This window comes from Gopherus evgoodei, unplaced genomic scaffold, assembly GCF_007399415.2.
Source record: "Gopherus evgoodei ecotype Sinaloan lineage unplaced genomic scaffold, rGopEvg1_v1.p scaffold_31_arrow_ctg1, whole genome shotgun sequence".
Lineage (NCBI taxonomy): Eukaryota > Metazoa > Chordata > Testudines > Testudinidae > Gopherus > Gopherus evgoodei.
The window spans coordinates 3,403,585-3,423,144 of record NW_022059983.1 but is presented as its reverse complement, the minus strand read 5'-3'; the positions used below and the strand labels follow the sequence as shown (position 1 = coordinate 3,423,144).

Genomic DNA, 19,560 nt, shown 5'->3' with positions numbered 1-19,560 from the left:
CAGGGTCTAGCCAGCAGTTGTCTGAGGAAATCCCCATGGCTCGTCCCTGCCTGGCCAATGGCTCTACGTTCCCGGCTGCCAGTCCCAACGGGGGCTCACTCAGCCCAGCTCCCCAGGCCTCCGACCGCCCGTCTCTTTGCCCGGCCCAGGCTGGATTCCTCCTGTTTGCCCACATGGTGTGAATGGAGGTGCGTGCGCTCGCCCCTGCCTGGCTAATGGCTGGCTCACTCCTCTGCCAGGTCAATATTGGCCATCAGGGTGGAGAAGTGTCGTCCCCATCCTGCCTGTCCTTGTCCCTAGTCCAGGGCCCGAGGCAGAGGGTGATGTGGCCACTTGGGCTGCACTGCCCCCTCCCGCCCCCACGGCATCACCCAATGACCTCCCATGGCAGCAGCACATGCCCTTGCTACAGGAGACTATCGCACACAGCAGTGTTCTTGCCTGGCTATAGGAGGGGGATGGGGTCTAGTAATTAAAATGGGAGGGGGGGGGTTGGGTGGCAGGACTCCAGGGTTTTTTTCCCAGCTCTGGGAGTGGGGTGGGGTCTAGTGGTTAGCTATTACCTGTGATGTTACCATGGGTAATCATAAGGTTACCTGCACAGGAGAAAATCCCTGGGTGTGCAGTTGTCATGGACACATCACAGTTGGGATAAAGTCTCCTCTGGGATGCCGGCTGTATGATAATGTAACCACTTTGCAGAATGTAACCCTACAGGTAATATGGATGCCAAGGTGTGAAAATTTAGATTTAAGCTGGCAGCAGCCTGGAGCCACAAATGCCCCCCTGTCTGGCAAAGGTGTGGAAGCCACTGTGGGTGCATGTGCAACCAGCACTTTTCAAGGGGTCTTTCCAGTCCATAACACGGAGGGGGTGGCACACCCTAGAGAATGGTGAGTGGACCAGGTACCAGGACCGGCTCTAACTCTTTTGCTGCCCCAAGCAAAAAAGAAAAAAAGTCATTGCCCTGCTGAAACAGCCCCCGCTGCCCGAGCGCTGTCCCATCCTGGCAACCATCCCCAGAACGCCACGCCACCCTGCCCAAACAACTCCCCCAGCACCACATCGCCCTCCCCAAACAGCCCCCCAGCGCCACGTCCCCCTGTCCAAACACCCCCCCAATGTCACGCCACCCTGCCCAAACAACTCCCCCAGCACCACATCGCCCTCCCCAAACAGCCCCCCAGCGCCACGTCCCCCTGTCCAAACACCCCCCCAATGTCACGCCACCCTGCCCAAACAACTCCCCAAGAGCCAAACCGCTCTGCAGAAACAACCCGCCCAGCGCCGCAACAGCCTGCCAAAACAACCCCCCCCAGCGCCACACCACCCTGCCAAAACAACCCCCCCAGCGCCACACTGCCCTGCAGAAACAACCCCCACAGTGCTGCACCGCCCTGCAGAAACAAACAACTGCTAAGCACCGCCTGTCCACAACAAACAATCAAAAACCATTGAGCACTGCTCCGCGGAACCAAAAAAAATCCAACCCTGAGAGCTGCTCCGCCCCCAAAGATTAGCCGCCCCTTACAAGGTGCCACCCGATGTGTGTGCTTGAAGCAAGCCCTGTTGGGTACACCCCAGCTGCAGCACATCCCTAGAAGGGTTGAAGCAGCAATTTCAGTGGTGGGTGAGGGTACACCCATGGGCTTGTTGCTGGAAAAGGGATTTGTGGGCAGCAGCAACCACGGGGTTGGGTGCGTGGAATTTAGGGACCGGTTGGGTAACTAAGCAAATGATAAACCAAACTGTAAAACTTCAACACCAAATGGATGAGCTACTGGCACAGCAACTGGCTGCGATTGCGACAGGCTGGGGAAGAGGGCGGCGGAGGTGAAGCTGAGGGTAACCCCGTGGCCAGGGAACCTCGTGACGTGGGTGGGGGGTGGGTTTGAAAGGCAAACCTGGGGGGAGGTGTGTTTGGGAATACAAAGAGCTCACCTGTGGGGCTGGCCCCTGGGAATTGTTACCCTGGTATCTTAGAATGGGGCAGCAACTGAAGTGGGTCTCCATGAGCCCCACGGGAGTAATGAGAAAGGGAGGGGCTGGCTGGGAACCACTGGGGGATAAATGAGGTGGATGGAATGGTGTAAAATGGACACACAGTCAGTTAAGTGTTTGTTCAGAGAACGTATTCGGATGGGTCCCTCCTCAAGGGCTATGGAGAGGTAAAATTAAGGGCCTGTTGGAAATGAGGCCATTGGGGGGAGTGTATATATGGCGAATGGGGTGTTTTGCTGGGAGTGTAAATGCTCCCTTTCTCTGTGAATATCTGGCCTGGTCCACACTACGCTGTTAAACCGATTTTAACAGTGTTAAATTGATTTAATGTTGCACCCGTCCACACTACACTGCTCTTTATATTGATTTAAAGGGCTCTTTAAATCGATTTCTGTACTCCTACAAATCGAGAGGAGTAACGCTCAAATCGATATTACTATATCGATTTAGGGTTATTGTGGACGCAAATCAACATTATTGGCCTCATTCTTTTACGGTAGCTACCCACAGTGCACCGCTCCAGAAATCGACGCTAGCCTCGGACCACGGATGCACACCACTGAATTAAGGTGCCTAGTGTGGACGCTCACAATCGATTTTATAATGTCTGTTTTATAAAATCGGTTTAAGCTAATTCGAATTTATCCTGTAGTGTAGACGTACCCTCTGATATCCAAGATCTGAACAAGAGCCTGTGAACATTGCAGAGGCAGCTCAGTGAAACTGCCAACAACTGGCTACATTTAAACTACATTCTATCTATCCTCATACACACACTCTCTCTCACAAGCCCCATGGACTCTATCTATCCTTCCATCCATCCATCCCTGCTCTTGGCAGTACACCAAACTCCGGTGCTGCATGAGGAACAGCCGTATGAGGGAAGGTGCAGGACACTATATTGCCCAGGGGGCAGTGGGGCAGATGGAGCACTGACACGTGGGCATCTTGATTCTTGACACTATCAGGAAATGTGCTGCCATACGTCCGATGCTTTTCCCGGGGCCGGGACACCTGGGAAGGTGGGTCCCAGAAGAAAAGAGGTGGCATGTTAGGAGTATTAGTGTCAATGTAGGATCCAGGCCTGCAGTTTCGCCTGAGATAGGACTTTGAGTTCGACTTGCCTGGTGGGTTTTGGATATACAGGTCTACTAAAACGTTTGAGGGGCATGGGCAAAAGCTTGTGGGGGTAGGGGCTGTGGGTTGGGAGTGAGGGGCACCCTAGACCATATCCCCTGTGGTGTGCAGGGATCTGCAGTGACTGGAGGAACCATCTCTCGGAGGCACAGAGCCAACGATTCGACACTGTTTACTGGGAATGGATGCAGGGTCTGGGCATTACCTTCCCCTGGGACTGATGGCCTCGCATCCGCCACATCTGCACCCACAATACACTGGCCCTGTGCCACCCACAGCTCTTACTGTGCCCTGGGAGATACTTTCCCTTTATAGCTATGATAGCGTAACAGCCCTCTTGTATACAATACTATAAAATCCCGACTGGCCAGAGACACCAAAATCCTTTTACCTGTAAAGGGTTAAGAAGCTCAGGTAACCTGACTGACAGAGCCAGCCTAGAGCACGGTGCAGGAGATGGGCCTCTGTGCAGGGAGCAGCCTGCTCTGTCTCTCTCGGGTTTGGGTTCCTGTGCGTGAGGGCTCTGGATTGGAAGAAATAAAATCAGGTGATGTGGCAACCTTCCAGCAAGAGGATTTGGTTTTTTTATCTAACTTCTCTGGATTTGCCATGAACAGAACATGATCCCATCCAGCAGGGAGCAGCAGGAACACATGTACACACACGCACAGTCTCTCTCTCTCTCCCCCCACCCTCAGACCCCCCCACCCCCATTCCAAAGGTTGTGATTGCTGATGACCCAGTTCCCAGCTAGATCCCAGCAATACCCCCAGGGGCCAGGATGCTGTCATACCATACGACACAATTGTCATAACTTCACATGCATCAATGATACACGTCTGTGGATAGAGAAATGACTTTCAGCAGATCGTGCCCTTTCCCCTGGTGCCTCACCCAGCCTGCTTTATATGCAATATCACAGTTATATAAAAATGAGGAATATGGGGGTTACAGGGCGCTCCCCCAAGGTACAGAGTGTCACAGACCCTGCGCCCCCCCCCACCTGCCCATGCTAGCGCTGTACATAATTTATTAGTAAGGCTACGATTTATTCATGGACATTTTTATTAAATGTCATGGAGAGGTGACGGGGATGAAACAAAAAATTATGGCTCATGACCTGTCCATGACTTATACCATAAATACCCCTGATTGAATCTTGGGGGGGGGGATGTTGTGGGGCGAGTCTGTGGCAGCAGTGGCCGGGGGGTGCCCTGGAGGGCCTGCTGCCACTCCAGCCACTGCCGGAAGGGGAGCCCTGTGAAGGTGCTGGAGCTGAGGGAGCCGGGGGGGCTGTAGAGAGGAGCAGCCCCATGTGGGCAGAGCCCCAGGTGGGAAGGGTCTCGCTGGCAGTTTTCTGAGCAAAGCCCCCATGGCTCGTCTCTGCCTGGTTCACCCTGCTCTATGTTCCCAGCTGCCAGTCCCAATCGGGGCTCACCCAGCCCAGCTCCCCAGGCCTCTGGCCACCCGTCTCTGCACGCGGCCCAGGCTGGATTCCTCCTGTTTGCCCATGCGGTGTGACTGGAGGTGGATGCGCTTGCCCCTGCCTGGCCAATTGCTGACTCATTCCTCTGCCAGGTCAATATTGACCGTCCCCATCCTGCCTGTCCTTGTCCCGAGTCCAGGGCCTGAGGCAGAGGGCGATGTGGCCACGTGGGCTGCACTGCCCCCTCCCGCCCCCACGGCATCACCCGATGGCCTCCCGTGGCATGAGGCCAGCAGCACATGCCCTTAGTGCGGGAGACTATCGCACACCGCAGGGCTCTTGCGTGGCTCTGGGTGGGGAGTGGGCTCTCGTGGTTAGCTATTACCTGTGAATAAACTTTTGGACCGATTGTTTGCTGCTATTCCCAGTTGTTGCTGTTGCAAACCCTGCCCAGATCCCGTGATATGAAGTGGCAAAAGGAGGAAACATATGAACAGCGACACCCCCAAGTTGCGGTTATGAGGCAAATGAGGACTTTAAGGATTTGTCCATAGGAAGTTGCACCTCTCATTTCACGCCTCCTCCCACTCCTCCCCCTCCCCCGGGAATTTGGCAGTGTCAGTATGCGGTTTCAGATTTCCAAATGTTTCCAAAGCTTCATTTAAAATTAAGTTAAAATGTAGAGCCCCCGGACCGGTGGCCAGGACCCAGGCAGTGTGAGTGCCACTGAAATCCAGCTCGTGGCCGCCTTCGGCAGACATGCTATAGATTGTCTACCCCTGTCCCAGGCTATGCCATGATCAATGACAGCGGTAAACCCAATCATCAGAACCCGTGTCTTGTCAGAGAGGGTCTCAAAAAGATATAACTCTCTGGTCTCCTGGGGTGTTTGGGTTATAGGGTCCCACAATTTGGATGTGATGTTACCATGGGTAATCACAAGAGTACCTGCCCAGAAGAAAATCTCTGGGTGTACAGTTGTTATGGACAAATCACAGTGGGGATAAAGTCTCCCCTGGGACGCCAGCTCTATGATAATGTAACCACTTTGCAGAATGTAACCCTACAGGTAATATGGATGCCAAGGTGGGAAAATTTGGATTTAAGCTGACTGCTTCTTGGAGCCAGAAACACCCGCCTGTTTGGCAAAGGTGTGGAAGCCACTGTGGGTGCATGTGCAACCAGCACTTTTCAAGGGGTCTTTCCAGTCCATAACACGGAGGGGGTGGCACATCCTAGAGAATGGTGAGTGGACCGGAAACCATGACCGGCTTTAACTCTTTTGCTGCCCCAAGCAAAAAAAGAAAAAAAAGGCATTGCTCTGCTGAAACCAGCGCCACAGCCCGAGCGCTATCCCACCCTGCCAACTGCCCCCCGAGCGCCACGCCAGCCTTTCCAAACAACCCCCCCAGCGCCGCACCTCCCTGCAGAAACAACCCCCCCAGCACCGCATCGCCCTGCAGAAACACCCCCCCGAGTGCTGCACAACTCTGCCCAAACAACCCCCCCAGTGCTGCACCGCCCTGCAGAAACAACCCCCCCAGCGCCGCGCCACCCTGCCTAAACACCCCCCCCAGCGCTGCGCCACCCTGCAGAAACAACCCTGCCCAAACAACCCCCCTGAGTGCTGCACCACTCTGCCCAAACAACCCCCCTAGCGCCACACCGCCCTGCAGAAACACCTCCCCGAGTGCTGCACCACTGTGCTCAAACAACCCCCCCAGAGCCGCACCGCACTGCAGAAGGAACCCCCCCGAATGCAGCGCCACTCTGCCCAAACAATCCCCCTAGCTCCATGCCACCGTGCCCGAACAACCCCCCCGAGAGCCACGGCACCCTGACCAAACAACCCCCCCAGCGCCACACTGCCCTGCAGAAATAAACAACAGCTAAGCACCACCCGGCCGCAACAAGCAAACAAAAGCCCTTGATTGCCGCTCCACCGAACCAAAAGAAACAAACTCCCTTTGTGCAGGGGGTCGGACTAGATGATCACATTGGTCCCTTCTGACCCTAGAATCTATGAATCTATGAATCTATCGCGAGCGCTGCTCCGCCCCCAAAGATTAGCCGTCCCTTACAAGGTGCCGCCCCACGCATGTGCCAGCCCTGCCGAGTACAGCCCAGCTACAGCACATCGTGTGAAACCAATCTAATAGCTTTCTTTGATAGGATAATGAGTCTTGTGAATAAGGGAGAAGCGGTGGATGTGGTATACCTAGACTTTAGAAAGGCTTTTGATACGGTCTCACATGATATCCTTATCGATAAACTTGGCAAATACAATTTAGATGGGGCTACTATAAGGTGGATGCATAACTGGCTGGATAACTGTAATCAGAGAGTAGTTATTAATGGCTCCCAATCCTGCTGGAAAGGTATAACAAGTGAGGTTCCGCAGGGGTCTGTTCTGGGACCGGCTTTGTTCAATATCTTCATCAACGATTTAGATGTTGGCATAGAAAGTATGCTTATTAAGTTTGCAGACGATACCAAACTGAGAGGGATTGCAACTGCTTTGCAGAATAGGGTCAAAATTCAAAATCATCTGGACAAATTGGAGAAATGGTCTGAGGTAAAGCGGATGAAGTTCAATAAAGACAAATGTAAAGTGCTCCACTTAGGAAGGAACAATCAGTTTCACACATACAGAATGGGAAGAGACTGTCTAGGAAGGAGTATGGCAGAAAGAGATCTAGGGGTTATAGTAGACCACAAGCTAAATATGAGTCAACAGTGTGATACCTGTTTCTTTGACTTTGGGACAGGCCACTTTTGGATAGCATCCACCTTGGCCTGTAGGGGGTTTATGGTTCCTCGACCCACCTGGTGTCCCAGGAAGTTACTCTGTTTTGGCCTATTTGACACTTTTTGTCCTTAACGGTTAGTCTGGCCTGCCTGATGCGCTCAAAGACCTTTTCCAGGTGTTCTACGTGTTCGGGCCAGGAGTCAGGAAAAATGGCCACATCATCGAGGTAGGCAACTGCATATTTGCCCAGTCCTGCTCGTAGACCATCTACCAGCCTCTGGAAGGTGGCGGGTGCATTTCACAGCCCGTAAGGAAGCACATTAAATTCATACACCCCCGCATGGGTGACGAATGCTGACCTCTTCTTGGCAGGTTCATCTAGCGGTACTTGCCAGTACCCCTTGGTTAAGTCTGTTGTAGAGATGAACTGGGCACGTCCCAAGTTTTCCAATAGCTCATCGGTGCGAGGCATTGGATAGTTGTCTGGACGAGTTACCACATTTAGCTTATGATAGTCCACGCAAAAGCGTATTTCCCCATCTGGTTTGGGTACCAGAACCACTGGAGATGCCCATGCACTGGTAGATGAGCGGATTATACCCATCTGTAGCATGTTCTGGATCTCCCGTTCTATAGCAGTTTGGGCATAAGGAGACACTCGGTAGGGTGGTGTTCTAATGGGGTGAGCATTACCTGTGTCAATGGAGTGGTATGCCCGTTCAGTCCATCCTGGGGTGGCTGAGAACAATGGGGTGAAGTTAGCACACAGCTCCTTGATTTGTTGTCGCTGCAGACGTTCCAGGGTGGTTGAGAGGTTCACCTCTTCCATGCCACCATCTTTTTTCCCTTTGTAGTAGACACCTTCAGGCCACTCAGCCTCATCTCCCTGGACTGTAAACTGACAAACCTGTAAGTCTCTGGAATAGAAAGGCTTGAGAGAATTAACATGGTATACTCCAGGTTTTAGAGAGGAATTGGGAAATGCTATGAGGTAGTTAACAGCTCCCAGGCGCTCTTGGACCATGAATGGCCCTTCCCATGATGCTTTTATCTTATGGACCTGTTGCGCCTTCAAGAACATAACCTGGTCTCCTACCTTGAAAGAACGTTCTCTGGTATGTTTGTCATACCAGGCCTTTTGCTCTTCCTGAGCATCCTTTAGGTTTTCTCTAGCAAGGGCTAAAGAGTGTCGGAGGGTGCTTTGTAGGTTGCTTACAAAGTCCAGAATGTTAGTTCCTGGAGAAGGCGTAAACCCCTCCCATTTCTGCTTCACCAACTGTAATGGCCCCTTAACCTCGTGACCATACACAAGTTCAAACGGTGAAAACCCTAAACTGGGATGTGGTACAGCCCTGTAGGCAAAAAGCAACTGCTGCAACACTAGGTCCCAATTATTGGAGTGTTCATGGACGAATTTACGTATCATGGCCCCCAAAGTTCCATTAAACCTTTCCACTAGGCCATTGGTTTGATGGTGGTATGGGGTGGCAACCAAGTGGTTCACCCCATGAGTTTCCCACAGTTTTTGCATGGTCCCTGCCAGGAAATTAGATCCTGAATCTGTAAGGATGTCGGAGGGCCAACCTATCCTGGCAAAAATGTCTGTTAGGGCCAGGCACACAGCTTTAGCCCTGGTGTTGCCTAGAGCTACTGCTTCCGGCCATCGGGTAGCAAAGTCCACGAAAGTCAGTATGTACTGCTTTCCTCTGGGTGTCTCTTTTGGGAAAGGACCCAGAATATCCACAGCTACTCGCTGAAATGGGACCTCAATTATGGGGAGTGGCTGGAGAGGGGTCTTGACCTGGTCTTGAGGCTTTCCCACCCTTTGGCATACCTCACAAGACCGGACATACTTGGCAACGTCCTTGCCCATCCCCTCCCAGTGGAAGGACTTCCCCAACTGGTCCTTGGTTCTTTTCACCCCAGCATGGCCACTGGGATGATCATGGGCTAAGCTTAAGAGCTTTTCCCGGTACTTAGCTGGAACCATCCACTGTTTTTGTGGGTGCCAGTCTTCCTGGTGTCCACCAGAAAGTCTCCTTGTATAAAAGTCCTTGTTCTACAACAAATCGGGATCGATTAGAATAGCTGAGAGGCGGTGGGGTGTTCCATGCCGCCGCCCAAACTTTCTGAAGGCTGTTATCTGCTTCCTGCTCAGTCTGGAACTGGTCCCTTGAAGCTGGAGACATCAGTTCTCCCTTAGACTGTGGACTTGGGATTGGTCCCTCTGGAAGCGATGTAGGTGATGGGGTTGTTTCCGTTTCTGGTGAACCGCTCTTCGCTGGTGCACCAGGGGGTACTTCAGGCTCTGGCTGAGCCTCTTGGGTGTGATTGTCTGCTGCTTCTGCCAGTTCAGGCTCGCTGGCACCCTCTGGCGTTGGGGTTGAAGATGGATTTGCAAGCACTGTCGTCAGTGCTGGCACCAGTTCTGGTGCTGGCTGCTTTTCCAGTTCCTGGTCTGGGACTGGAAGCACTGTGGCTATTTCCGTTGTTGGCATGGGATCCGGGTCTACTACCTCTGTCTGGGTCTCTTGTAACACAGATGGGGCCTCTGGAACAGGAATGGGTCTGGAAGCTTGCCTGGTTTGGCTACGTGTAACCATCCCCACTCTCTTGGCCCGCTTCACCTGGTTGGCCAAGTCTTCCCCCAATAGCATGGGGATGGAATAATTGTCATAGACTGCAAAAGTCCACATTCCTGACCAGCCTTTGTACTGGACAGGCAGTTCAGCTGTAGGCAAGTCTACAGCTTGTGACATGAAGGGGTAAATTGTTACTTGGGCCTTTGGGCTGATGAATTTGGTGTCGACGAAGGATTGGTGGATAGCTGACACTTGTGCCCCCGTGTCTCTCCATGCAGTAACCTTCCTTCCGCCCACTCTCAAAATTTCCCTTCCCTCCAAAGGTATTTGAGAGGCATCTGGGCCTGGGGATCTTTGGTGTGAGGGTGGTGTAATGAACTGCACTCGGTTGGGGTTCTTTGGGCAGTTGGCCTTTATATGTCCCAGTTCATTACACTTAAAGCATCTTCCAGCTGACTGGTCACTGGGTCAAGGTGAGTTACTGGAGACTGATGAGGTGGAAGAATAGGGTGTCTGTGGCTTTCCTTGGCTTGTAGGAGGGGTCTTGGGTTGCCCTTGTTTGTAGGGTTTATTGTCGGTGTGCCCTCTGGGGTATTCATTCCCCTTGTCGGTAGCTTTCTTGCTTTCTGCCACTTCCATCCGTTTGGCTCCAATCTCCCCCGCCTCGGTGAGATTTTTGGGTTTTCCATCTTGTATGTACTGTGTTATGTCCTCAGGAACACCATCCAAGAACTGCTCCATTTGTATGAGGAGGTGCAGTTCGTCCAAGGATTTAACATTGTTTCCTGATATCCAGGCCTCATAATTTTTCCCAACGTAGTAGGCGTGTCTGGGAAATGACACATCTGGTTTCCACTTTTGGGTTCTGAAACGCCAACGGACATCATCCGGGGTTATCCCCATTCTGAACCTGGCCTTGGTTTGAAACAGTTTATAATCGTTCATTCTGTCCTTTGGCATTTCAGCCGCCACCTCTGCTAAGGGTCCACTGAGCTGTCACCTCAGCTCTACCATGTACTGTTCTTCAGAGATGCTGTATCCAAGACAGGCCCTTTCAAAATTTTCTAAGAAGGCCTCAGTGTCATCACCTGCCTTGTAGGTGGGAAATTTCCTGTGATGTGGAACAATCATTGGCACAGGGTTGTGAGGATTGGCTATGTTCTGCTGGTTAGCCTTTTCTAATTCCAGGGCCTGCCGGTAGGTCTCCCTCTGGAGTTGCAGCTGTCTTTGCTGGTCTGCATCTTGAGCTGCTTGCTCTCTTTTGTAGGCTGCCTCTCTGTCTTCTTGTTCTCTTTTGTAGGCTGCCTCTCTTTCTCTTTCTCTCAGCTCCATCTCTTGTAGTTTTTTTTCCATATCTCGCCTGCGGTCTGCCTCTTTGATTTGTTTCTCTGCACCCGTTTTACCTTGGAAGTCATGGTTCCTGTTTTCTTGTGTTGGGGTGCCCTCCGGTGTTTATTGTCTGAACTGCTGGCTCTGTTGTCTCCTGGAGTTTGCCTAGCAACACTGCCTTTTTTTTCCTCTAGCTAATCTTTTAAATGTAAAGTAAACCACAAAAACCACTTTATTTGCATGTGTGTTGTGCTGGGTACTTGACTCTCAATGGGAGTGCTATAGTTTAACAAAAGACCCTCTGTCAACCTTAATAGTTCCTTGCTTAATATGCAAGCCAAACTGCAACCAGAGAACAGAAAAAAAAATTCTCCTTGGCTCTTTTTAAAACCAAAGCCTTTCTGTCTGCTTAAAAGCCCTAGCAGAGGAAAAGAAATAATATTCCCACTGGCTTCTGGATTCTATCTTTCCACACCGCTGTCACTCATGTCATAACTCTCCTACTCAGATCTGAACCTTAGTGTTCAGAACATGAGACGCTAGCATGAAACCTCCAAACTTAATTACCAGCTTGGATCTGATATCGCTGCCACCAGCCAGAAAAATTCCAGTGTCTCGCTCACTCTGGTCTCCCCAAAACCTTCCCTGGGGAACCCCAAGACTCAGATGCCCTGAGTCTCACCGCAATGGGAAATAACCCACTTCCCTTCCCCCTCTTTACCTCCTCCCAGATTTCCCCGCCCTGGGGACCCTAGGATACTCCCTGCTTCAAGTCCTTGAAAGGCAAGTACCGAGAGATCAAATCTCTCTCTCCCCTCACCCAGAGGGTATGCAAAGTCAGGCTTAGTAAATCTAACACAAAGAGATTCTCTCTTCCCCCGTCTTCTTCCTCCCACCAATTCCCTGGTGAGCTGCAGACTCAATTCCCTTGAGCCCCTACTAAAAAAAAAAAAAATCCAACAGGTCTTAAAAAGAAAGCTTTATATAAAAAGAAAGAAAAAGACATAAAAATGGTCTCTGTATCAAGGTGACAATATACAGGGTCAATTGCTTAAAAGAAAAATTGAATAAACAGCCTTATCCAAAAAGAATACAATTTAACACATTCCAGCAACTACACACATGTAAATACAAAAAAAAAACCAATATAAACCTATTGTCTTACTATCCTTGTACTTACAACTTGGAAACAGAAGATTAGAAAGCCTGGAGATTCCTGTGGTCACTCTCAGAGCCCAGAAAGAGAACAGACCAAGAACAAAGCACTCACACCCAAAACTTCCCTCCACCCAGATTTGAAATAGTCTTGTTTCCAGATTCGTCCTCTGGTCGGGTGTTGTTTGTTACCCCTTTCCAGGTGAAAGAGACATACATTAACCCTTAGCTATCTGTTTATGACACCATGAAAGCACATAGATCAGTGACCCCTCCCCGCGGGGGTGGAAGACAGGATCTGCCACACCCCTGCCCCCTCCACTCCCACACAAGACCCTGGGCACCCAACACAGCTGGGAAAGGGTGCAGGGACCTGCCAGGGACAGGCAGCCCAGAGTCATGAGCTGCTGTGACAGTTCAGGGCCCTGGGGTGGGGTTAAAGGCATTGGCTCCTCCCAGGTCCAAGGGTCGCTGTGCCTGGAAGGGCCACCAAAGGCTGAGTGGCGCTGGCTCTGCCCGGATCCAAGGGTTGCTGAGGAGGGAGCAGAGGGTCTGCATCTGTTACACACCCTCACAGAGGGTTCTCACCCCAGGCACGGGACAGTTCTCCCAGCTGCAGACACCAGCATAGGCCCTTGAGTTGTTCCGGGAGCACGCCAAGGAATCAGCTCAGCTGGTGCCAAGGTGCAGCTGGCTCTGGGCTGGGAGAGCCAAGTACTAGCCTCAGCCAGCTCCCTGCAGAGCTGAGCCTCCCATTGCCAGGTTGAGGCGCTGGAGACCCCTGACTTTCAGGAGAGAGGAATGCAGTAAGCGAAGGCTCTGATAAAGGCCCAGTATGAGGCCTGAGGCCTGAACTAAAGTAATGGTCAAGACTTTGCTAACCTAAAGCAAAGTGAAGCTGTGAGCCAGAGGCAGGCCCTGCTCACAGAAGCTGGCAAGGAAATGGCTGATGCTGCAAGAAGATACGTACCTAAAAGATACTAAACACCAGAGATCAGAACATTCACATACTGGCACATTCCACACAGATAAGAAGGAACAGACTGATCCATCCCAATGACAGGGGCAAAAGGGTAATATGATGGATAGAGTTGTTTTGTTCAAACCAACATGTGCAAGGTGAGAGGCGACACCTTACTACGTAGAGGGGTTGTACCTTGCTACGTAGAGGGGTTGCACCTCAATACGTCAGGAGTGATGTGTACCTTGTTTGTGCCTGTGTATAAGAATGCATCCCTGGGGCGGTGTCCTTGTCCGGCCGAGGGGGCAGTGGAAAGTCCCGCCACTGACTGAGCCGAGTCCATTGACCGTGGGTACATATTCGTAGTATGCCCTGAGTTAGGCTAAGAAACCTACAGGGAACTATTATTGTATCCAATACGGCAATAAACCTGGCCGACGTGCCTTCGTACCTTACTAGACTCTGTGGTCATTGGAGGTTCTCTTCGGGTCTGCTGTGTCAGCTATCTGCACAGAGCTGGGGCAGCACACAGAGGGAACACACGCACGCAGCCGAGTGATACCAACAAGGAGAGAACAGAGCACCACACCAGTAGCATCTGACAACACATCTGACAACACCTCTTACAACAAGGACCACCACAGCGCTCCCTGCAGCACAGCTCCCCTAGTAGCGCATAGGGACCAACACTAACGCCGGGAGGTCTGTCTCTGTCCCAGCCCTGCCATGGCGCGTGAATACTTCACCCACAAGGGAGTGCTGTTCCCATGCCTGGATTTTTCCCCCGAGAATCTGAGCTACGTGGAGAATGAATTCCAGGTGCAGGATGACGACGTCTTCAACATCACCTACCCCAAGTCAGGTAGGGGAGAGCGGAGATGTGTGTGTGTAGGGGGCTCCTGACACACACACAGACATTAGATGGAAACACCAAACCTGTCACATGACCTGATTTCCTAGACCCCAGACTCCAAGCACCCCTCCCTGCACCCAGAGTGAGACAAAGCAGGCTGCTCCCTGGGGCCCAACTCGCCCACCTGGTGATGGGCTGACTCTCTGCAGACACGTTCTAACCACCGTCTTTCTCCAGAGCCACCGGCAGGGCCAGGAGACCCCTGGCAGAGCACAATGAGAGCTTCTGATTTTAGCACTGTCAATGCACCTCAGTTGATGGGGTCTGGGGGCCAGGACTCCTGGGTTCTCTCCCCGGCTTTGGGAGCAGAGGGGGACCTAGCAGGTTGAGGTGTTGTTTCAGGCCCATTAACCCTTTCATCTCTAGGCACTAACTGGATGCTGGAGATTCTGAGTTTGATCCGTTCTGATGGGGATCCCGGCTGGGTGCGCAGTGTGCTGAACTGGGACCGGGCGCCCTGGGTGGAGAGCCGGCTGGGGCTGGAGGCCGCCCTGAAATACCCCCCGCCCCGGCTGCTCTGCTCCCACCTCCCGGTCCAGCTCTTCCCCAAGTCCCTGCAGCGCTCCAAGGCCAAGGTGAGAGGCGGGAGAGCAGGGGCTGCGAGTCAGGATTGAGGGGTACCGACAGGGCTGTGCGTCAGGAGGGGGGTGAATCCAGGGCTGCTGCTGGGTGTGAGTTACAGCAATGTGGGTGCGTGAAAGAACAGGCAGCAGGGTGCGGCGAATCCTTCTCCCAGCAGAGAGGGTGGGGAGGTGACGGCCCGGGTTGGGTGGCAAATTGCTGGGTCCACTTGGCATCCCCCTCCCCTGATTGTTAGTGACCCCCTTCCCCTCCCCCCAGATCATCTACACCCTGCGCTGCCCCAAAGACGTCCTGGTCTCGCTGTACCACTTCTCCAAGATTGTGCGCCTCTTCAAGGAACCTGGCTCACTGGACTCCTTCCTCGAGGACTTCCTGAGTGGGAACGGTGAGCTGCACCCTGGGACCCTCGGGGGCCCTGCTGCAGCTAGGGACATGCAGGCAGCCTCCCCCTGCCTGATGCCTGGGCTTCCAGCCACTCACTGATGGGATCCAGTTTGTGTGTCCCCAGCCAACTCTGAGCTGCTCTTTGCCCAGGGCTTAATAGGCTGCTGTGTGGGGCTTAAGAAGCTGCTGCATGGCCGTCCGGCCGTGCACCATGGAGGGAACTTAGGTGGAAGTAGTGCTTAAGTTGTGCCAGGGCGCTGGTACCTCCGGGCTTGGCAGTTCAGGGCTCTGGCACCTCCAGGCTTGGCAGTTCAGAGCCCTGGCACCTCCGGTCTGGCTGCATCAGTTATGAACGTAAAAAAATTGCTTGAGCCCCGGCACCACTTTAAATATAAATTGAAGAGTGGGTGGAGGGCCGTGTGGTGCCAGCTCTGGAGTCACCGTGCCGCTCTCCCCTGCACAGTGGTGTATGGCTCCTGGTTCGACCACGTCAGCGGCTGGATGGGGCTGAAAGGCAACGAGAACTTCTTCTCTATCACGTACGAGGAGCTGCAGCAGGTAGGGAAACCACCCCCTTGGGCCACACCCAGATAACTCCAGCCCTGGGGTCACGCCCACACATAACCCCACTCCCTGGTGACACCCACACGTAGCGCCCCCAACCACCCCACATGTAGCCCCCCCGAGCCACCCCACATGAACCCCGCCCCTGAGCCATCCCCACACGTAAACCCGCCCCAGGCCCCCAGCCAGGTGCTGTTCTAGTGTGTTGCCAGCCCCAGCTCCCCAGGCCTCGGCGTCCATGTCCCGGCTGTTGGCTCCTCCTGGCCTTTGCATTCCTCTGCCCCTGGCCTGGAACAGGGTCTGACCTCAGGTGGCCAACGTGGCTCATGGCCAAGGCCCTCTGCCCTTGAGGGTCTCTTCCTCAGTGCCCAGCGGGGAGTAGGACCCTGCGGGGGGAGGGAACTGAGGCACAGGTGGACCATAAAATTGTCGCCCTAGAATCACCCTCTTCATGGCAGCGGGTGTCTCCCCCAGGATCTGCAGGGCAGCGTGCAGAGAATCTGCCACTTCCTGGGGAAGGAGCTGAGTGAGGAGCAAGTGGCCGCGGTGGTGGAGAACGCCTCCTTCCAGAGCATGAAGGGGAACAAAATGTCCAACTTCTCCCAGCTGTCGGACGAGTACGTGGACCACCAGAAGGGGGAGCTCCTGAGGAAAGGTGAGTCCAGGCCTGGGCTAGCAGGGGGCTGTGAGCTGGGACTGAGGTGCACCAGCAGATCTGCAGGGGCAGGGGATGTGGGTAGGGAGTGAGGGGCAGGGACAGAGCTTGTGGGGGCAAGGCTGGGGGCAGGGACTATGGGTTGGGAGTAACGAGCACCAGGAGAGCTTGTCGGGACAGGGCTGGGGGCAGAGTCTGTGGGTTGGGAGTGAGGGGCATGAGCAGAGCTTGCGGGGGGTAGAGCTTGTGGGGGCAGGGCTGGGGGAGGGGCTGTGGGTAGGGAGTGAGGGGCACCCTAGACTATATCGCCTGTGGTTTGCAGGGATCTGCGGTGACTGGAGAAACCATCTCTCGGAGGCACAGAGCCAGCGATTCGACACCGTTTACCAGGAGCGGATGCAGGGTCTGAGCATGACCTTCCCCTGGGACTGATGGCCTTGTGCCCACCACATCTGTACCCGCAATATACCAGCCCTGTGCCATCCATGTGCTGCTGCTCTTACTGTGCCCAGGGAGATGCCCCCTGGGGCAGCCTCACTACAGCATCAGCAATAGGCAGAGCTGGGCTGAGGCATGTGTCCGGCAGAGGTCAGTGTGGACACGCGCATGGCACGGCTCAGCTGAAGTGTATTTAAAATCTGTCCATTGCAGCATTTTCCTGGTCCTACTTGCAGGCAGGGAGGGGCCTGTGCAGGGCACTGTGAAAGTCTGCACAGAGCCAGCCTGGAGCATGACGCCGGAGATGGGCCTCTGTGCAGGGAGCAGCCTGCTCTGTCTCTCTCGGGTTTGGGTTCCTGTGCGTGAGGGCTCTGGATTGGAAGAAATAAAATCAGGTGATGTGGCAACCTTCCAGCAAGAGAATTTGGTTTTCTTATCTAACTTCTCTGGGTTTGCCATGAACAGAACATGATCCCATCCAGCAGGGAGCAGTAGGAATACACACACGCACACACACACACACGCCCACTCACACTGTCTCTCTCTCTCCCGCCCAGGCCCCATGTCCCCAGTCCAAAAGTTGTGATAGCTGATGACCCAGTTCCCAGGTAGATCCCAGCAATACCCCCAGGGGCCAGGATCCTGTCATACCATATGACACAATTCTCATAACTTCACATGCATTAATGATACACGTCTATGGATAGAGAAATGACTTTCAGCAGATCGTGCCCTTTCCCCTGGTGCCTCACCCAGCCTGCTTTATATGCAATATCACAGTTATATAAAAATGAGGAATATGGGGGTTACAGGGCAGGGAAGAAACAAAAAATTATGGCCCATGACCTGTCCATGACTCATACCATAAATACCCCTGCTTGAATGTTGGGGGGAGGCGGGATGTTGGGGGGTCACCCTGGAGGGCCTGCTGCTACTCCAGCCGCTGCTGGAGGAGGAGCCCTGTGAAGGTGCTGGAGCCGAGGGAGTCGGCGGGGGCTGTAGAGAGGAGCATCCCCATATGCGCAGGGTCTTGCCAGCAGTTTTCTGAGCAAAGCCCTGATGGCTTGTCCCTGCCTGGCCAATGGCTCTACGTTCCCAGCTGCCAGTCCCAACGGGGGCTCACCCAGCCCAACTCCCCAGGCCTCCGGGGCCCCCCATTTCTGCACCCGGCCCAGGCTAGATTCCTCCTGTTTGCACACACTGTGCGACTGGAGGTGCATGCGCCCGCCCCTGCCTGGCCAATGGCTGGCTGGCTCACTCCTCTGCCAGGTCAATATTGGCTGTCAGGGTGGAGAAGCGTCGTCCCCACCCTGCCTGTCCTTGTTCCGAGTCCAGGGCCCGAGGCAGAGGGTGATGTGGCCACTTGGGCTGCACCACCCCCTCCTGCCCCCACGGCATCACCCGATGGCCTCCCATGGCAGCAGCACATGCCCTTACTACAGGAGACTATCGCACACAGCAGGGTTCTTGCCTGGCTATGGGAGGGGTATGGCGTCTAGTGATTAAAATGGGAGGGGGGGAGGCTGGATGGCAGGACTCCAGGGTTCTTTTCCCAGCTCTGGAAGTGGGGTGGGGTCTAGTAGTTAGCTATTACCTGTGATGTTACCATGGGTAATCATAAGGTTACCTGCACAGAAGAAAATCCCTGGGTGTGCAGTTGTCACGGACACATCACAGTTGGGATAACGTCTCTCCTGGGACGCCGGCTCTATGATAATGTAATCACTTTGCAGAATGTAACTCAACAGGTAATATGGATGCCAAGGTGTGAAAATTTAGATTTAAGCTGGCAGCAGCCTGGAGCCAGAAATACCCACCTGTTTGGCAAAGGTGTGGAAGCCACTGTGGGTGCAGGTGCAACCAGCACTTTTCAAGGGGTCTTTCCAGTCCATAACACGGAGAGGGTGGCACACCCTAGAGAATGGTGAGTGGACCGGGTACCAGGACCGGCTCTAACTCTTTTGCTGCCCCAAGCAAAAAAAGAAAAAAAGACACTGCCCTGCTGAAACAACCCCGCTGCCCGAGTGCTGTCCGACCCTGGCAAACCCCCACAGAGCGCCACATCACCCTGCCCAAACAACCTCCCAGCGTCGCACTGCCCTGCAGAAACAACCCCCCCAGCGCCGCGCCACCCTGCCCAAACAATCCCCGCAGCGCCACACCGCCCTGCAGAAACAACTCTCCCGGCGCCACGCCCCCTGCCCAAACAAACAAACAAAAACACTTGAGCACCGCTCCGCCGAACCAAAAAAACCCCAACCCTGAGAGCTGCTCTGCCCCCAAAGATTAGCCGCTCCTTACAAGGAGCCGCCGCATGCATGCGCTTGGTCGGCTGGTGCCTGAAGCCAGCCCTGCCGGTTACACCCCAGCTGCACCACATCCCTAGAAGGGTTGAAGCAGCAATTTCAGTGGTGGATGAGGGGACACCCATGGACTTGTTGCTGGAAAAGGGATTTGTGGGCAGCAGCAGCCACAGGGTCAGATGTGTGGAATTTAGGGACCAGTTGGGTAACTAAGCAATTGAAAAACCAAACTGTAAAACTTCAACACCAAATGGATGAGCTACTGGCACAGCAACTGGCTGTGATTGCGACAGGCTGGGGAAGAGGGCGGCGGAGGTGAAGCTGAGGGTAACCCCGTGGCCAGGGGACCTCGTGACGTGGGTGGGGGGTGGCTTTTGAAGG

At 53.7% G+C, this 19,560-nt stretch overlaps 1 protein-coding gene across 1 annotated transcript; it reads left to right on the top strand.

Moving 5' to 3' along the window:
* The first annotated feature begins 14,066 nt into the window (after window positions 1–14,066).
* Window positions 14,067–16,870, top strand: LOC115640544 (sulfotransferase 2B1-like). The gene is made up of 6 exons (XM_030543393.1): window positions 14,067–14,202; window positions 14,620–14,828; window positions 15,094–15,220; window positions 15,683–15,777; window positions 16,258–16,438; window positions 16,761–16,870. The coding sequence occupies exons 1-6, from the start codon at window positions 14,067–14,069 to the stop codon at window positions 16,868–16,870; spliced, it is 858 nt and encodes a 285-aa protein (XP_030399253.1).
* Window positions 16,871–19,560: the final 2,690 nt, after the last annotated feature.

Bases quoted from the DNA above. Each gene is read 5' to 3' on its own strand.
- LOC115640544 (XM_030543393.1), top strand. From the start codon at position 14,067: ATGGCGCGTGAATACTTCACCCACAAGGGAGTGCTGTTCCCATGCCTG. The intron at 14,203-14,619 runs GTAGGGGAGAGC...TTTCATCTCTAG, and splicing joins CATCACCTACCCCAAGTCAG to GCACTAACTGGATGCTGGAG. The intron at 14,829-15,093 runs GTGAGAGGCGGG...CCCTCCCCCCAG, and splicing joins TGCAGCGCTCCAAGGCCAAG to ATCATCTACACCCTGCGCTG.